The 19,242-nt window shown below is 32.8% G+C and overlaps 1 protein-coding gene across 3 annotated transcripts in view; it reads left to right on the top strand.

The window, feature by feature from the left end:
* The window catches only part of SNX13 (sorting nexin 13), a 123,240-nt gene that overhangs the window by 83,777 nt on the left and 20,221 nt on the right, over positions 1-19,242 (top strand). For all 3 annotated transcript variants that reach the window (XM_032401993.1, XM_032401994.1, XM_032401995.1), the window contains 5 exons: positions 1,928-2,032; positions 2,648-2,780; positions 6,250-6,287; positions 10,470-10,539; positions 13,950-14,089. In XM_032401993.1, the coding sequence (XP_032257884.1) occupies positions 1,928-2,032; positions 2,648-2,780; positions 6,250-6,287; positions 10,470-10,539; positions 13,950-14,089 (486 nt within the window). The remainder of the gene's footprint in view (positions 1-1,927; positions 2,033-2,647; positions 2,781-6,249; positions 6,288-10,469; positions 10,540-13,949; positions 14,090-19,242) is intronic.

The raw sequence follows: 19,242 nt of genomic DNA on the forward strand, positions 1-19,242 counted from the left end.
CTTCAATATTTAAATATCTAATAAAGAGCTTAAAAAGTTGTGTATTGGAGGATAAAACCTAAATAGTTACATTTTTCTCTAACATTTGTTTAGTCTTATTAATTACTAATTGCTGCTATTAACTAGTCCTCTTGTTTTAAATAACCACATTTGTGTGGAAAAGTACAGAATACAGATTAATAGATAATTTTGGAAAAACACTTATTTTTGTATTTTTATGTTAAAGTGGTAAAAAATGTACATAAATATTTTTTCTGTTACTTCTTTTTTTGAGTGGGGAGATCTGGTTGGTTGTGTCCCATGATAACTCTTTAAAAGTTTTGGTCACGTTATACCAAGGATGAGTCCTAATCCAGTTCTGTATATTTGAGATTATAGGAAAAATAAACTGAATAAAGGTAAAATGTAAACAGCAGGGTATAAATATGTAGGAAAAAGCCTATACAACGATTTTCAGATTTGCACCTTATTTCCTAGAAACTGAGTTTCATGAGCTTAAAGGGCAACTGACAGGGCAAAATAACTAAAATCAGTCCCTCTCTAAAATTTTTGTCACACATTTGAAGTTGTTTAGTTCTTTTTTTGTTTCAGGGGAAAAGACACACACACACCACCACAGCACATCCTCCTCTACACACACAAACAACAAATAGGCACTCCTGCCTTCCTCCTGCAAAAAATCCCAACCACCACACAACCTACTTGGGCTTCCTAACTAGAATGTAGAGTGAACCAGGGAGCATTAGACGTTGTACAGGCTTTTTCCTACATATTTATACCCTGCTGTTTACATACTCTTTAAACCTTTTCTCCTTTTCTGTATTTATCCCATCTTTTCCTTGGATATCCTATTGGGTAGCATAGAGAAATTATTTAAACACTGCATTCTTGTGCAAGTTTCTTTAGAAGTTCCCATCCTTATCACTCATTTATTTTCTAGAGCCTTCAGAACTAAAAATTCAAAAGTTGGCATGCCAAAGATGACCATATTTCTAGCTTTTCAGCATTTTTTTCTTTCAATAAAACTTTTCACATTGAACATCAGATATTATATTTCTGTGGCATATCTGTCATATTATGCACTTTACAATGGAAATTGTTGGAAAAATTAACTTTTTATATTTTTTGTTCCCCCATATCACACTGGAACTTCACTGCAGCATTATAAAGCCAAATTTAGAAAAAGGGTAGTCTCTTAAAGACTATTTAAAAAGATTGTTTCTAGTGTTAAATAAGTAACAAATGGCTTATTCTTTTGGCAGTCATATTAAATACACATCCAGGACTACTGGATGTTCAGCACTAACTCCTCATGACAGTGTTTCCTATGTGCCAGACACTGTGCTTGTATGCCTTAGATAAATCTCATTTATTTTTTTTTATTTTTTTAAGATTTTACTTATTTGAGGGAGAGAGAGGGAGAGAGAGCATGAGCAGGGGGAGGGGCAGAGAGAGGGATAAGCTGACTCCCTGATGAGCAAGGAGAGGACGTGGGGCTCGCTCCCAGGATCCCGGGATCATGACCTGAGCCGAAGGCAGACACTTAACCTACTGAGTCACCCAGGTGCCCCAGATAAATCTCTTTTAATATGGTAAAATACTGATACGGTTACATAATAACCATAGGTGGTATTATCTCCATTTTGCAGATTGAGGAAATGAAACCTATTGAGAGGTAACTAACTCAGCAAATGTCAAGATTTAAATCCATGTTTGTCTCCCAGTGTATACTACATGATGACAAGAAGGTTTGGTTCTTATTTCAGCCTTCTTAAACGTCAAGGTGTTGTTTATAAACCAAGGGTTTTTTTTTTTTTTACCAATTACTTTCGATAATATGGTTCCATTATATAATTCTTCTACTATAAAGAATTAACTTGAATTAGAAACTCAAAAGGTCATTACTACTATTATTTTTCTCTGTTAGGCATCTCCAAGAGTTACTGTTGATGATTATTTGGTAGCAAAATTAGCAGATACTTTGAATCATGAAGATCCAACCCCTGAAATCTTTGATGACATTCAGAGGAAGGTATTATATATAACATTTATCATTCTATGTTATGAAAAAAATGTATGTTTCTATATGCATGTAATTCATTTTTTAAAAGGTTATTGAAACATAAAAGTATAGTGGTAACTAAAAAGATGAGTTAGCTAACACTTCTCATTTACAAAAAAGGTAGGCCAGTTTTTTGTTTATTTAAATGACAAGTGAGGAAAATCCTTATGTTGGGTTGTTATTTAAATCTGACTAAAGGGCCAGATATATAGTCTTAGAATTTCATGAGTTGATAATGATGTATAAATGACCTGACATAAATTTCTTTTACTGTGTTCATGGAGCCTTTATGTGGACTTGTTTCTTAGAGAACACTACTTCCTGGAACATTATATATAACCTGTCATGTGACTTGTGTTGCAGTGGGACCATTTTCAATACATTGAGGTACTAGAGGGACCGTTAGTTGTGAAATTAGTTGAGGAATCATTAGTTGTGGTGTAGGCTTATTGCTGGCATCTTACAAGTATGGAATGTGTGATTCATTATAGCAATACCTCTTTCTAGCTTTTGGTGAAATCTTATTAGTGAAAATTAGTACATTATCTGTATTAATGATGGAATATCTTGATTTATTTCAATAAGGTTTATGAATTGATGCTACGAGATGAAAGATTTTATCCTTCCTTCAGACAGAATGCACTTTATGTGCGCATGTTAGCTGAGCTGGATATGTTAAAAGATCCTAGTTTCAGAGGATCAGATGACGGTGATGGAGGTAAGGTGGCACATGTGCATGGTGTGCGTGTATGTGTGTGTGTGTGTATACATAAATATTTCTATATACTGCTGACCAAAAGGTGGTGTTTCAAGTAAGATAAAAAAATGCCTTGAAGCCCAATGTGACTTGTGAAATATTTAAAATTCTATAAATGAATGACAAAGTTTAGTTAATACTAAATTAAAATGTTGAAAATTTAGTAACAGATTAGAACATAACTATAAAAGCCTTGAAGTCTTAAGAAGAATGTTTTCTTGAGTTTTGTCACCCAAATATTTTTTATGGTAGTTTCCGTTTGGCTGGTAACTAATAATATTCATGACTAACAGTGGGATTATTGAGAAGATTAAATGAGATAACAAGTCATGATCCTGAGAGTGTACCATAAACTCTATAAAGCATTGTTTTAAAAAGAATAATTTTTTTCTCTTTTATTACACCATTTTCCAAATCCTGAACAGTATAAGGTGGAAGAAACTACATGAGTCGTTTATTCCAGTCTTTCAGTTTTTTTCAAATGAGGATATTATCAGTATGATATAATGAAGAAGCAGACTTTGAGAATCAGAATATTTAGATTTTACACCTGTTCTCCTACTTAGTTACCTATAGTGATGTTGGCCAAACACTTAAGTCTCATTTTTCTCAGTTGTAAATCTGGAATAATGATTTTGTCATAGTAATATCTTCAGAGTCATTATCACACCATTGTCAGATTTAAAGGAAATTATGTATATGAGAATGATTTATAAACTAAAACAAATACCAGTTTTTATTAGTAGTATATAAGCAGTTATTTAAAAATAGTGGGAGAGGAAGCACTTAGAGCACAAGTCTCCATATTGTGAAGCCCAGTGGCCATTTTACTGGTGATCCAATTCAGCAGTACTTATAAAACTAATAAAATATGTAAGGTGTGATAAGCTTCCTGGTATGTTCAAATAAGCAGTAGAAATAAAAAGTAAATGGGAAAGATTTCAGTAATTATTTTAAGAGAGTAATTTTAATTATTTATGAATAAGTTTTATGGGCAGGACTACTTGGGGTTGGAGATACAATAGGTCTATTAAGTGGTAAGCACTGCTTTAAAAAATATCTCTGTTACAGCAGGTTCCTGCTCTTCCCTCTCCTCTCTTGCCCTGCCCCCCTCCCTGGTCTGTATTAGTAAGATTTTACTTTTTAAATAATCTAAGAAATCCAGTTACAGGAGTTTGCATTTGAGTTTTAATAACTTTTATATTGGTTGTTGATCTAGTATCTTGAGTTTTTAAATTAATACTCTTTCTGGTTTGTTTTCTTTGTAAACCCGGAATAATATTCCATTAACTGGATTTGATAGCATAATTAAGGAAGTTTGGGTTTTTTTTAAGAGTACTTCTGTGGGAGCTGAGAGTAAAAATAAGTGTAACTCAAGTTTATTATACAGTATCTCTGTATTTACTGTCTCTTGAAAAATCTTTTACAGAGCTGCTATCAAATTTGCAAGTAGCAGTGCAATGTATATATAAATATATATAAATAAATATATAAATAAATATATAAGTATTTTTGTTTATTTTAATTTCATCTACTCTAGAGATTTCTTAGTATTATGGATTTGCTATATGACCCAGAATGAAAGAAAGATAAGTTGAATCATAATCGGCTAATGGTATGAGCTTCTAAGTAATCTATAATTTAAAATGATAGTAGCATTATATTCTGTGGCAGTAGTTTTTGTTCCAATAGTGTAAAAACGCTTCTGAAGTCTAGTATATTGACTTTAACTTTTATTTATATCTTTCTAGGCAGTCTAGTTAGTTGTCTTGTATGCAACTAATGGAACCAATTTTTTTATAAGCCATCTGAAACTTCCCAAAACTTCATACTTAAAGCATGAAGTACATTAAAAATTTTTTTCTGCAACTTGTTTTGGTCTGAAGTAAATGTACTTCTCATATATCAGCCATTGAGTCATCCTTCACATTGGAATTATTAATTGAAGTTTGAAATTATATACATAAATATATCTTTTGTCTTTCTAGGACATTGCTTTTTAGTATTCTTTGTCCTTATTGGTGAGCTTTTATACATCTTATAACCAAGAAATTGTCTAACCCCTTGAAACCATTTGAAAAAAGTATGTAGAATGATGGGTATAAATATGAAGCATTATTGTTAAAAACAGCTGTCAGGTTTATTGTCTTTGCCTGTGTTTAGGTTTTAGGCAATTGCTAGGACTTTTTCAATAGTGATGCTTATGATTTTCTTGTCATTATAAGATTGTTTAATCAAAAATAGACCTTCCCCACATTTTTTTGTTATAAATTCATTTTTGATTTTTAAAATTAAGGTTCCTGGGATCAAGCCCTGTGTCAGGCTCCCTGCTCAGTGGAGAGCCTGCTTCTCCCTCTCCCTCTGCTCCTCCCCACCAGCTTGTTTTCTCTCTCTCTCAAATAAATAAAATAAAATAACAGTGAGACAGTGAGACAGGGAACACAAGCAGGAGGAGTGGGAGAGGGAGAAGCAGGCTTCCTACGGAGCAGGGAGCCTGATTCGGGGCTCGATCCCAGGACCCTGGGATCATGACCTGAGCCGGAGGCAGACGCTTAATGACTGAGCCACCCAGGTGCCCCTAGAAATTGGTTTTGAAGACCCATTTAGATACCCAGATTCATAAATAATCTCAAGTGCTGGAAGCCATACATTAACTTTAAACTGTATAAGAATACTGCTTCACCATATATTCATTTCTGTTTTTAACAGAGGGGCATCTTAATTGGTAACTTTGTGTGCTCAGATATAGAATGAAACACTGAAGGAAAAGACATTAATTTTATAATGTATAATTGACTTAGCTCTCTAACATTACTTTTTAAAAATAATTTTTAGTTGTTTTTTAAGTAAATGGCAGTGCATATGGAGTTTTACATATCTTGTTCTATTATATATTGATTTAAGAATCTAGGGTTGTGATATTTTTGGGCCAAATCTACCAAGAGTAAGTGGACATAATAGGTATATTATGTATACAAACCGATCTATTTATTCTTCACATGAAAGAAAAATTTTATTTATACTATTTCTTAATCCAGTGAGACAGAACTAACAAAAAACTTGTGACATTTCCTAATGAACTTCACTCTGCAGTGTTTTCCTCATGTTTACTTTTTATCAGACAACTTCATATGATACAATAAGGATAAGATATTTAATAATTGCTCTCCTGTACACGAACGCCTATTTTTGGTGTGTGTTTTGTTGGGGGGGCAACTCAGGTACATTTATATTTTCTCTGAAATATATGGCTTGCAAAACCATGAGGCTTAAGGGAGCAGCAGGTGTTTGGGAGTAGTATACCACAGTTTCCTTTGCTGTTTTATTACGTCTTTGCTTGGGTGACTTTCATTCTTGGTGTTTGAACCTTAGATAAAACAATTTTTTCAAGTTTTTTACTGTGTACTAAGTTGAATTTCCCCTCCCACAGAGTCTTTTAATGGGTCTCCTACTGGAAGCATAAATTTGGTAAGTATTATTATGGGTACTTAATTATTAAAGTGACTTGAAAATATTATAAAAGGTGAGCTTTAATATACATAAATAAATATTAGAAGCTCTCAGATCATCCTTTTATATTATAAGAAGTTCTTTGCTTTAAAAGAAATGTTAAATTCATGTATAAGAGCCTCTGAAATTTATTTTCATTTTTAAAAATGGGCTTTAAGTCACATCTGCATAATTCAGTTGTATTTGATTTAAAAAAAGTGACTTCATTATTTTCAATCCCAATATTTAGTATTTTGAAATGACTCTTTGGTGATTGCTATGTTGGATAGTAAACTTGTGACATACAAGTGTTTACATTGAAATTCGGTTTTTCTTTTTGTATCTAGAAAAGAAATATAAAATTAGGATATCTGAAAACTTCCAGATATTTCTTAATGTGCACACTATGGTTGTTATAAAATTTTTTTTTAAGCTTAAGGCCTTATAGTAAATAAAGCAACTTTATTTTAGGATTACAAATTTAAGAATGATATATTTTTAGCACATAAGCTGTCATTGGCATTTTATACATTCAAAGTGAAGTGTGAAATAATGAACATTTCTGTTCTTTTATATATCCACCCTTGTCATGAATAACTTATTTCATAAAATGCTGCTAGGAAGAAATATTACTATGTTCTGTGAAAGTTTCAGTCCAGAGTTTGTGGGGGGTTAGGGAGAGATTGTTTGCTTGTTTTTATTCTACTTATATTACTTCCTCTTTCAGACTTTTTATAATAGCTAAATAGTCTACAGGTCCATTATCTTATGTTGTCTTCTATATATAACTATATTTCAGAAAATAACCTTATTGAGGGTTTTATTACTCTACAAAGTACAACCTTTAACAAAACACTGAAGCAGTCAGCCATAGTGTTATGTCAGATACGATGTAACATTTGAAATACTGTCCTAAATCATTTGGTATCATTACCATTTGTTTGTCATATTCCATAACCTTATAACAAAAAGGAATAACTTGTAGAGCATGAAGAAAGTATTAGCAATAATACTCATTTGTAATGAAAATGTTTCCAGATGTGATGAAACTTCATTCATTTGAAATTTCAAGTATTCACTTTTGTAGTGCTTGTACAAGTGTTTGAACACTGGTAACAAATACTTTTTTTTCTTTATTCCATATCTGGAATAAATGCTTTTCCAAATAAGAGTGATTCTTTTGTCACATAGAGATATAAGCCAGAGAGTCTCTTGATTGACAAAGGTCACACTTGAGGTCAGGGACTTGCAGTATTTTGTTATTCACATAAATCTATTAAATTCAAGGTTTTAAGTACCTGGAGTCTTTTGGATTCTTTCTTTTTTAATATATAGACAAATTTTAGTGGATAGCTACGTTTTAAAAATAGTTTTAAGATTGTAAAATAAGTCGTCATAATTTTTTCCAATATAGTAAGCAAAGAAAATAATGTGGTGATTTACTTGTTTTCAATTGAGATTGGCAGGTAAATTATAAGCCTTTCTAGCAGTGCCATCATAGTTGTGTGGATTATCACAGTAAATCAGAACTTTCATTTTTTGTCTTATCATGTTAAAAAAAAAAAACAACTTTTTTTGCAAGCAGTTCAAGAATCTTAACCCAAGAATCTTTACAAACTATTTTATTTGTAAAAGCATAAGTCTACTTGTTTTGAAATCACAGTTTTCTTTTACTAAATAATACTTATAGTTCTAAATCAGAATGTAGTTAATATTATTTCACCAACTGTAATTTTACAGTCTACTTGATATTTACATTTGCATTATACCTGTGACTGAGAGATGTTTCATTGGATTTTTTCATCATATTTAATGAAAATAATATTAATTGTTTAAGTGTGCTAAAAAGACATTTAGGTACAAAGTTTTCTAACAATTTCTGGGTTGCATAGTATAAGATGGTAACATGTTTAAAGTAATAAGTACTGTTTTGCTGTTGAAATGTTACTACAAGGGAAGGTTAACAATAATAGTAATAACAAAAATACTCTTAAAACAATTGTTTTATATTCTCTGGGATAGCTTGTAATTGGAAGAAGATCATAGTAGATAACAATCTAAAATTTGTAGAATATTCTATTTTCTCTGAGGCTTCTATCTTTCACATAAAAGTAATACTAAAACAAAGGTTATGTTTCTATCAAGATGTTTTATTATAGGTCATAGGACCACTTAAAAATAAGTGCACTCTTTTCAGAGCATTATAATTCACTTTGTAAACTGACAGAGTTGTAGAGCAAGTATTACACCGTTGTACCATTGGGAACACTGAGGTACAAGAAAGACTGGTTGGTTTGGCTAAAGTCTCTTAGGGTGTCACTGGTGAAGCCTGGACTAGACCCATTTTAATTTAATGATTCGTCCACTTGACTTGACCAGGAAAATACTGTGGATTATCTGTATGTTATTATCATACTTTGCTGCTCTTAATGAATAGTCTTAAGTAGTAAACTTTTTGGCTTTCTTCTTAGAATGCAGTTGCCTTAATTTAAATGGCTGTATGTCATATATAGCTGCATTTAAGTCATTTAAATGACTCTCCTAATAATATTGGTAATACCATGTTAGGACCCAAAGTTCATTCAGATCCTGTGGTTTTTAGAGTATAAAATATGTCTGAATCATATAATGTCGGTGTGTCAGAGACCATTTCGATGTTCACTGATTACTAAGAGGACTCGTAGGCCTTAGCATACTCTGACTCTTCTGGAAAGGATTTATTAGAGAGAAAGGATATAAAGCAAAATCAGGAAAGGGAAAAGGCGCATGCAACAAAGTACAGAGGAAACCAGGTACAAGTTTCTAAGAATCCTCTCCCATGAAAGTCACATTAGACAAACTTAAATCCTCCAGCAATGAATGTGACAACACATATGAAATGTTGCTACCAGGAAAGCTTATCTGAGACTAAGTGACCAGGGTTCTCACTGGAGGCAGGCCACATAGGCAAACCTCTAGTTAATACATACTAAAATTCCAGACTCCCAGAAGGAAAGCAGGTGTTCAGCATAAACAGTTACTAGGTACAGTGAACTACTCTTAGTGGTTAAGGAATGGTGCGAACCTTCCCTAATTCTAAATTCCCAGATGTCATCCAAGGGCCAGGCTTGCAAGCATTCCTTTCAAAGGAGAGCAATTTCAAATGAACTCTTTCTTGTTTATTTTTTTTCCCAGCTTTATTGAGATATAATTGACATAAAACATTACATAGGTTGAAGATGTATGACATATTGGTTTGATATTACAAAATGGTTACCACCTTAGGGTTAGCTAACCCCTCCATCACATCACATAATTACCGTTTCTTTTTGTATTGAGAACATTTAAGATTTACCCTCTTAGTAATTCCAAGTATATAATATTTTATTATTATTATTATTATTTGAAATATAGTTGACTCAGGTTAACTCTTTCTGTACAGTCTGTCATTATGTGCCCCTCTAGGTATGTGTGGGTGTGTGTATATGAGGCAAAAAAGTTTTAAATTTAAACCCAAAGGCCATAGTTGAAAAAAGATTCATTTGGGTCACTCAGTAATGATTTTTGTTTGTGGAATTATTTTTGAAAATTATTTAAAATCTTAGACTGGATTCACTTCATGTAATAAGTAATCATAATAGGTAACATTTTTTTGTGTTAGGCAGTCTTACTAATGTTTTACATGTCTTCTTATTTAATCCTTACATAACCCTATGATGTGTAGGTACTATTATTCTCATTTTATAGATAAGGAATCTAAAATTATTCCTAAGTTTACAAAAATGTTAAATAATACAGAATTGGCTCTAGTATAGTTCAACATTAAAAAAAATTGAAATGATAACTTAAGAACATGTCTAGTTATTTTTAGCCATATTTTTTTCCTTGCCATATATTGAATATATTTGAGAAGTAACAAATGTCAGTATATGGATAAACAATGAAGGAAGAAATAATCGATGTACTAAGTTGATTTCTGAAATACTTTGTTTTATAGTTTTTTAATTGTGGATTTTCTCTCTCCTGTTAGTATAAATAGAGAGGATTATTGTTGGGGGAGGAATACAGATAATATAAAGTTTACGTGGGGCAAAGATGAGTAAGGCATATATGATATAGGATGCGTTAACACTTTTTTCCTATAAAATTAAAATATTTTTTTGATTATTTTTCTTTTTCAAGTCTTTAGATGACCTTTCAAATGTATCTTCTGATGACTCAGTACAACTTCATGCTTACATTTCAGACACTGGTAAGAGACTTTGTGGTTACTCAAAAATTATTAATTATTATCACCCTTGGACTATTTTCTACATTTATTTTTACAAACCATTTTCCTCTTCTGTAGTCATTTTTTTAAGTTACATTTTTTTTTTCTGCAGCATGTTTCCCAATAAATTCTGCTATGTTTGTTTGTATTATGGTTTGATATATACTCTATCATGTTCAGTGATATTTTGTGTATATGTTATGATGTACTTGTGTATCTTCTTTCTCTAAGGTTGTTACTGTTTACATTTGGAAAAGCTTAAATTCTAAGCATTTTGTCATTGCTAATAAACTCTTGAAACCCAAACTTTTCTTCTTCTTGTTTGCGTCTTGCTGATAATTGTCTGCATAATTCTTATTAAATTGCTTGGGGCAGATTTTAGCTCCATCTTTTTTATACATGTAAAGTCAGACTAGATAAGTGGGTTAATGAAACATTGGTATAGGAGTTTACAGACGCTTAAGAAATGCTTGGATGAGGTGAGAAACCTAAAATTTTGTGACTTAGCATACATGCAAAATGGTTAGTGAACTGAGAAAAAAATCTATTTTCATCATTGCCATTGGGTTATTAGATAATGCCAATGAGTAGTAGATAATGATGGTTTACTTATCCCGCCTCTCACTGTTCCTAGTTTATAGGAGTGTGTCTGTCCGATTACATTTGAAATATTACCGTACTGAGGTATCTCAGTTCAGTTTCGTGCTTACATTTTAGGTAACTAAGAAGAGATTTTATAGTGCAAGTACAGCTTAAAAGATAATTTGCATTTTTTTTTTTAAGATCTGTTTTCTTTTTCTTCCCACTGGAGCTGGAGTCTCATTTTGCATTGTGTTCCCTGCCATATTTTTGAAATAAGTTATTTATAATTGCTGTCTAAGTTGTTCTTTTATCCTTTACAGTTAGTTGGTGCATACATTACTCTGCTTATAAAGGTGATTAGATAACAACTTTGTCAATAAAACCAGAGGTTTTGTTGCTTTTCTTTCTAGCTTTTATTATAGTTGTTTCACTTTTCCTTCCTGAAATTTTAAAATTCTTTTTAAAAATCTCTCTTTTCTTTGTTGGTTTATCTTCCAAATATGAAAGTCTTTGTTAAACCACAAATGTTTAGTATTTGTCCTTTTATTTCTTTCTTAAAGACCTTAAACTTTATGTCTCAAAGAAGATACTCATGTCTATATTTCTTATGTAGATCTTTCTTTTCTCTGAAAGTTGTGATTTTTCTAGCTCCTTTGTCCATTTATTCAAGAAGTATTTATTAGCTTCTTGAAATGTATGAAAGCACCATACTAAGCATTTTTAATAAATTGTTATTTTTGTCAAACTTATGTATAAATACTAAAGAGGCAGCATAATACAGTTTTAACAGCATTACTTTTTGTCCATTTCCATGGGTTCAAACCCCAGCTCTGCCACTTAATAGTTGGGTGAACTTGGGCAAGTTCCTTAACTTCTCTGTACTTCAATTTTCTTATCCATAAAATGCAATAATAATAATAATATTTACTTCATAGGGTTGTTAGAGGACTCATTAATTACATTAGTAACATTAGTTTGTTCAATAAATATTTTACCAGTTGGACTCCAGAGAGTCTAGATTTTATATTCTTAACATCTTTATTACAGGAAGTAGAACTTAGAGTCCAGTGAAGGGCTTCTCAAGGAGTGGTCCACGAACTAGTGCATACTGCTTCTCTTCTTTGTGAAATCTTCCTTTAAAAAATATTAGCTCAATTAAGCAATGTACTTAATGATGAGTCTGATTTATATTCCGGTTCTTGTTCCTTATCTGATTCTGGATTAGTGACAAATAGTTTATATCACCTGCTGTAACATTGTCCTAATGAAAACAGAATATTTCCACAATAATATCTCACCATCATCTCATAATCAATATATGCAACCTCATTATCTTTTTTTAAAATCAAATTGCCTTTTTATCTTTTGCACAACCTCTTTATTCTTCCTATTGTTCATGCACCCAAGTCATGAGCTCTTCTGCCTATCATTTTGTGATAAATCTGATAATTCTTCTTCCCCTCATTTCTTTTCTGTTCTTCTTATTCTCCTTGCTCTTGTTAACTTCTAATTGGTTATGATTTGCTCCTAATTGGTTTCTGCTTTCTGTTTTCCTTCCCCAAACCTATCTTGAGCACAACAGATAAAACTATTCCCTGTTGTCATGCTAGCTGTATTTGAGTGGTGGTGGTTCTCTAACATGATGAAAAAGTTTTGTGCAGTTTGTTCTGCATAGGTCTCTGAGAGGATGACTGGAAGAAGTGAACAGTAAATAATAAATAGTGTTACCTATAGTTACAGGAAAAAACAAAGAATGTCAAGATCATGCCTGGAAAAGGTATCTGTCATCCTCAAGAAATTGAAAGCCCATCTTGATTCCCAACATGGGTGTGTCTAGAGTCAGCCATCTTCAAGTGATTTGTACCACAGGGTCTCCTAGCCTGAGAGGGTGTTAAAAATAGTCATAGAGATAAAACCTAAAGCAAGAATGCAACACTATGAAAAAAGAACCAAATACAATCGTAGAAAAAAATATTGTGATTGAAATTGAGGTTAGTGGTTGGATTAAGAAATAGACCAGATGTAGATGAATGGAGACTCAGTAAACTTTTAAAGACCTGAAGAAATGATCTAGAATAGAATACAACACTAGAAGGAGATAAGAAAATGGAAAAATAGGAAAGAAAATTAAAGAAAATGATTCAAAGTGAATCCCTTTACTTAAGGTTAGTACACAGTGGGAACAGGTTTAGATTTTAGAGACTACCTCACTTGAATGGTTTGTGACACGTCAGTAGGAAAATGCCTTTTCCAAAAAAAAAAAAACAAAAAAAACACAAAACTCCAGAATGAACTACACTTGTAAATTTTTGAATATTATAAATGGTGAAGAGGCTTGTCAAAAGAGTGCATGAAACCTTATTCCTTGGCTTTTGCTTTCTGTTTAGTTTAATTGAAATACAGCTGAATAGTGAAGGCTACTATGAAAGATTATTTTGTTTGTTATTTTTCCTCTATGAATTTAAAGAATAATACTATAATAGGTGGTAGTGTGGTATCGAAACTAAGAATCGGCACAAGCTCTTGAGGAAGAGAGTCTAAAGTAGATAGCACTGTGTGGTTGGTAGTGTCATCATAAACTTATGATGGAGTTACTGTGTATAAAATCTTGTCATTGTGAGTACAGAGGATGGGAATCTATTTTACCCTTTGGTGACATCCTTTTGTCTCAGTCTGTCATTTCAAATTCTTCTTCATTTCATGTCTTTTTGTTTTTGTTCTTCATCTTCCTCCTTTTTGTGTGTTTTGTTCCTCTTCATTTTGTTTTAAATGACTAGTATATGCTGACTATGACCCATATGCTGTGGCAGGCGTTTGTAATGATCACGGCAAGACATACGCATTATATGCTATCACTGTACACCGGCGCAATCTGAACAGTGAGGAGATGTGGAAAACCTATCGTCGTTACAGTGACTTTCATGACTTCCATATGAGGATCACTGAGCAGGTAATGAGGTTTTTAAAGTTTCTGTGTTTTACATTGTTTCCTGATTTGATGTGTGACTCTAAATAGTTCTGAGGATGCTAAGATACTGACCAGAGCAAAAGAAAATAAAGTAAGCATTTTTGTATAATCAGCATAATGTTAGAATGATTATGGGCATTTAACCAATAAATCAATCTTTAACCAGTCCCAAGCATTGTAGACCAGTGACAAAATATCAGTGGTCTACCTTGGAAAATTAAAATGAATGTATATTTCTGATTGTGTGTGTGGGTGTGTGTGTGTGTGTGTATGTTGCTTTGTAGAGGTGTTTGGGTTTGGTTTAAAATAGGGAGGATCACTGCAAGGCATTTTGTGTTTTGTTTTCGGCAATATAATTCAGAGCGCTAGTTATTTTAAATGGTATCCTTATCCCCACAGTGTGACAGTTAAGTCCTTTATCCATCAAGTTGTTTTATAAACCACAACCTAAATTAACATTAACCAAATAATGTTTTTAATTCTTACCAAATGCAACCCTTTTGTTTTATAGAAGTATATGGACCCTTAAGGATAACACATGTAAACAAGTTATTTCTCTGCTTTACTTTTTTATTAAATACTTTCTTCTTTTCTTTAACTTTGAAAAGTAGATTATCACCAGATGAATTGCAATATGTGATCTATGGAATTTAACTTTTGAGAATCTTTTATTTCATTCAAAGTTTTTAAATATGCAATGGTATTAAACCAATAAAAATAATAATTACTGGTGATGTTTGGACAGAAGCTTTGAAATGACATTGTATTATTTGAGTAATCAGAAAATACCTTTTTCAGTTAAGATAGTGGAAAAAATATGGTTGATACCATGATAATCTCATTAAAATATTCTGTGAATAGAGTGAGATAAACTATTAATGGCTTAAAAGTGATTAAAAACAGATTAGTGTTGGCTCCAGAAGCCCATATGAAAAAGACTATTTTTTTTTTTAAGATTTTATTTATTTATTCATGATAGAGATTGAGAGAGAGAGAGAGAAAAACATAGGGAGAAGCAGGCTCCCAAGGAGCAGGAAGCCCGATGCGGGACTTGATCCCAGGACCCTGGGATCATGACCTGAGCCGAAGGCAGACGCTTAACCATCTGAGCCACCCAGGCGCCCGAAAAAGACTATTTTGAATCATAAGGAAATCAATAACTTCAGGCATGCCTGTTCTATTTTTGTTGTTGAATAGATCACCATGTTTCTTGATTTGTTTCTTCATGTTTAGCTTGATTTTTTTTTTTTTTTTTTTGCAGAGGTGAAAGAATTTTCTGTCCCACATTGAAGAAATAAATAATTGCTTTAATTTTTAAAATATTGCCTGTTTTGTATGCTAAAATCCCACAGCTTATGTATCTTTCTCCCCATCCTCACACTTTAACCAAACAAGACAAATTTAAGATAATATGAATTGCTAGGAAGTAGTTTTATTTACTTGCAAATCAATGAGAATTTGGTATAATGTGAAATTTTCTAGTCTAGGAATGTAAATGTCGTGTTTACATATTGACAAATATAAGTGAAGAACATACTTTAAAAAAACTTTATTAATAGAACAGTTCATACAGAAATTCTTTTTCAATACAGCATCAAAAATTAAATGAAATTAATAAAGTGAATTCATTTTTGAGAGGGCTCAGTACAGGCAAAGTGGTTTTGACTTTGTGTTTCCTATCAAGTTCTGTTAGTGTTTGATAAGTACTTAAGTATTTAGATTGCTCACAGAGCTTAAGAATTTAAAAACAAAGCTTGTGAGTGAAAATGTAGCTTTAAGCAAAATGCTAAGCATTTGTAAATAAGATTCAGGCTGTTTGCCTCTTAGCTCTGCTTTACCTGTATTTTTAAATTTAAATCTCTCATAAAATAGAAGAAAAATGCAGTGACTGAATAGTAAGTAATACATCCATTGGTAACAGTACAACCTGTTGACATAAATGAATTTTAACTCCATAGAGCTCTTGAAGTGTTAACATTTTTTAAAACAGGTTTTGTTTAACTTTGTGATGTGAACTTTTTCCAGTCTAAATATATAAAAACATTTATTTTCTTTAAAGATTTTTTAGCCTCATTTGATATTTTATGGATAAAGATTTATAAAATTGAAAGAAAATAATTAAAAAATTAAATGTGACATTATTTTAGAAATCGCCTGAACCTATGCATTTATTTATTCAACAAATATGTATTAAGTTTTTTCTCTGTGCTTGGTACTGTTCTCAGTGCTGGGAATATATCTGTGAACAGGACAGACCAAGTCCTTGCCTCTAGGAGCTTACATTCTAGTAGACACTGCATTACTGTTACACTGGGTGAATTGTCTATTAGTACTGATAAAATACTAGTGATTTAGAAAATATTAAGTATGCATTAAGGTTAACTGAGTAAAAGTATTTATGTGCCTGGCTATAAACCAATTTTGAATCCTTCTAACAAAATTTTAGGCATGCTTTTTGAATTTTCCAGTAGTGCATCAGGAAGACATAATTCAATGTAGAAAGATAAAGTCTTTTATTTTGGAATGTTTATGATATATATATATCTGAGTTCTTTGTGAACATGAAATACTCTTTAATTTATGTGAGTTCTTATGTTCAGGCAAATTTCTAATTTTTTTTCTTTACATGCTTTAAAAAAATTTCTTGAATTTTTGGCAGAGGGAATTATATTACCTTTCAGGGAGTGGGCTACCTCTTACTTGTACTTATAAAATCTTTAAAATACCAAACTTGTAATGAGTTTAATATAGAGTATAAATTTCACCATTTTTTCCTTTCATAATAATAATATTTGAGAGAACTGTCAGTCATTAATGCTTCTGTTCCAGATAATTTTATTTTATTTTATTTATTTATTTTTTTTAAGATTTTATTTATTTATTTGACAGAGAGAGACACAGCGAGAGAGGGAATACAAGCAGGGGGAGTGGGAGAGGGAGAAGCAGGCTTCCCGCGGAGCAGGGAGCCCGATGCGGGGCTCGATCCCAGGACCCTGGGATCATGACCTGAGCCGAAGGCAGACGCTTAACGCCTGAGCCACCCAGGCGCCCCTGTTCCAGATAATTTTAAAAGGAGTTTGATAATCTAGGCTTTAAGAAAATAACTTTTTTGGCATTTAATTTGTTTTCTTTTTCTTTTCCTTTTTTTTTTTAAAGGTTTTATTTATTTGACAGAGAGATAGAGCACAAGTAGGCAGAGCTGGCAGGCAGAGGGAGAGAGAGAAGCAGGCTCTCCGCTGAGCAGGGAGCCCAACGCGGGGCTTGATTCCAGGACCCTGGGATCATGACCTGCGCCGAAGGCAGACGCTTAACGACTGAGCCACCCAGGCGCCCCTAATTTGTTTTTTTCTAATTAACAAGGTTTAATATTTTAAAGTTTCTGAAATAAATTGTTGTTTTATTGCAAACTGCTATATTCCTTTGATGTATTAATTTGCTAGGGCTACCGTAACAAAATACAACAGACTGAGTGGCTTAAACAATAAAAAAAATTTTCTTTCAGTTCAGGAACCTAGAAGTCCAAGATCAAGGTGTTGGTGAATTTGGTTTCTCCTGAGCCATCTCCCCTTAGCGTTCAGATGGACACCCTTCTCTCTATGGCTCCACATGGCCTTTTCTTTGTGTGCTTACCTCCTTCATGTCAATCTTTGTGTGTTCAGATTTTCTCGTCTTAAAGACACCAGTCAGATTAGATTAGGGCCCACCCTGAGGGCTTTGTTTTAATTAATCCCCTGTCTAAAGGCGCTGTCTGCAAATACAGCCACATTCTGGAGTCCTAGAGGTTAAGGATTCAACGTATGACGTTGGGGCAATACCTTTCAGCCCATAACATCTTTGTATTACCAGAATAAAGTATGTATTCTGTAAAGTTAAGTCAGTAGTTAAAGATAATGTAGAAAAGTAATATTCCAGCAAATTAAATAACTTTTAGGACACCTTGAAAAACTTAATTTATTTCCATAAGGTATATAAGGTATGATTTTTTTAATTCATAAAACCAGGAACTCTCCACTGGACATTTGATATTCAATGAGGACCCATTCTAATACTTTTGTGAGCAACCAAATTTGTGAATATGGCTACAGCATAACATTTACCCTGTAAATTGCAACTTTCCTTTTTTGTTTTTCTTGCCTTTGCTGAGGCAAAAGAACTGCCTTTACCTTTCATGTATAACATACAATGAACTTATTCACATTATAGTTCCAGGCAACCATCAGATTTGCCATTCCATTTAATAATTTTTTAGAATCTTCCAGTTTGGAGATGAAAATTAACCTAAACCTTTTCATTTCCTCTTTAATCTCTGCACCAGGAATGAGTTTTCTTTACAGAACCATTACTGTTGATGTTTTTAAACAAAGGATGGTTTTAGAAAGTTTGTTTCAGTTTAGGACATGTATCACATGGGAAAAACAGGAAGGCTGCTTGAAGTTTCAGTTACTAGGCTTTTGGCCAGCCACAGTCACCAGCTAAATGACTTTCCTCCCGTGCTGTGTTAGTCGCTGGTGTAGTTAAACTCTGTGCTTTAGCAAGCACAGCACATTACTATATATGTGGGCCTTTGAAGGTGCACACAAGTGTTGTCTGTAAATGCTAGACCTAGAGCATGTACACTTACTTGGTGCCTGTGGCCTTGCAAAGATACGATACATACTAATGGCTTTTAGGCTTTTTTCTTAATAATCTCTGAGTTTATTTTTCATGTGTTTGGTGGGGAAGAAGTGTCCATGTTGTACTACAGTTGTTTATATGCAGAGTTGTAATAAAACTATAATCAATATTTTGAAATTTGCCTTTTCTATTTTTTTTTTTTAAAGATTTTATTTATTTGACAGAGAGAGAGACAGCGAGAGAGGGAACACAAGCAGGGGGAGTGGGAGAGGGAGAAGCAGGCCCCCCACGGAGCAGGGAGCCCGATGTGGGGCTCGATCCCAGGACCCTGGGATCATGACCTGAGCCGAAGGCAGATGCTTAACGACTGAGCCACCCAGGCGCCCCACCTTTTCTATTTTTAATAACTAGCTATTAAAATGATTAACTGATTGACAGTCATAAATATTAAAAAAGATTTCTTTAATAGATTTCTTAAGCCAGGAACTCATGGGTCTTTGTTCTTTAAAAATATATTTGCT

This window comes from Phoca vitulina, unplaced genomic scaffold, assembly GCF_004348235.1.
Source record: "Phoca vitulina isolate PV1807 unplaced genomic scaffold, GSC_HSeal_1.0 scaffold4, whole genome shotgun sequence".
Classification (NCBI taxonomy): Eukaryota; Metazoa; Chordata; class Mammalia; order Carnivora; family Phocidae; genus Phoca; species Phoca vitulina.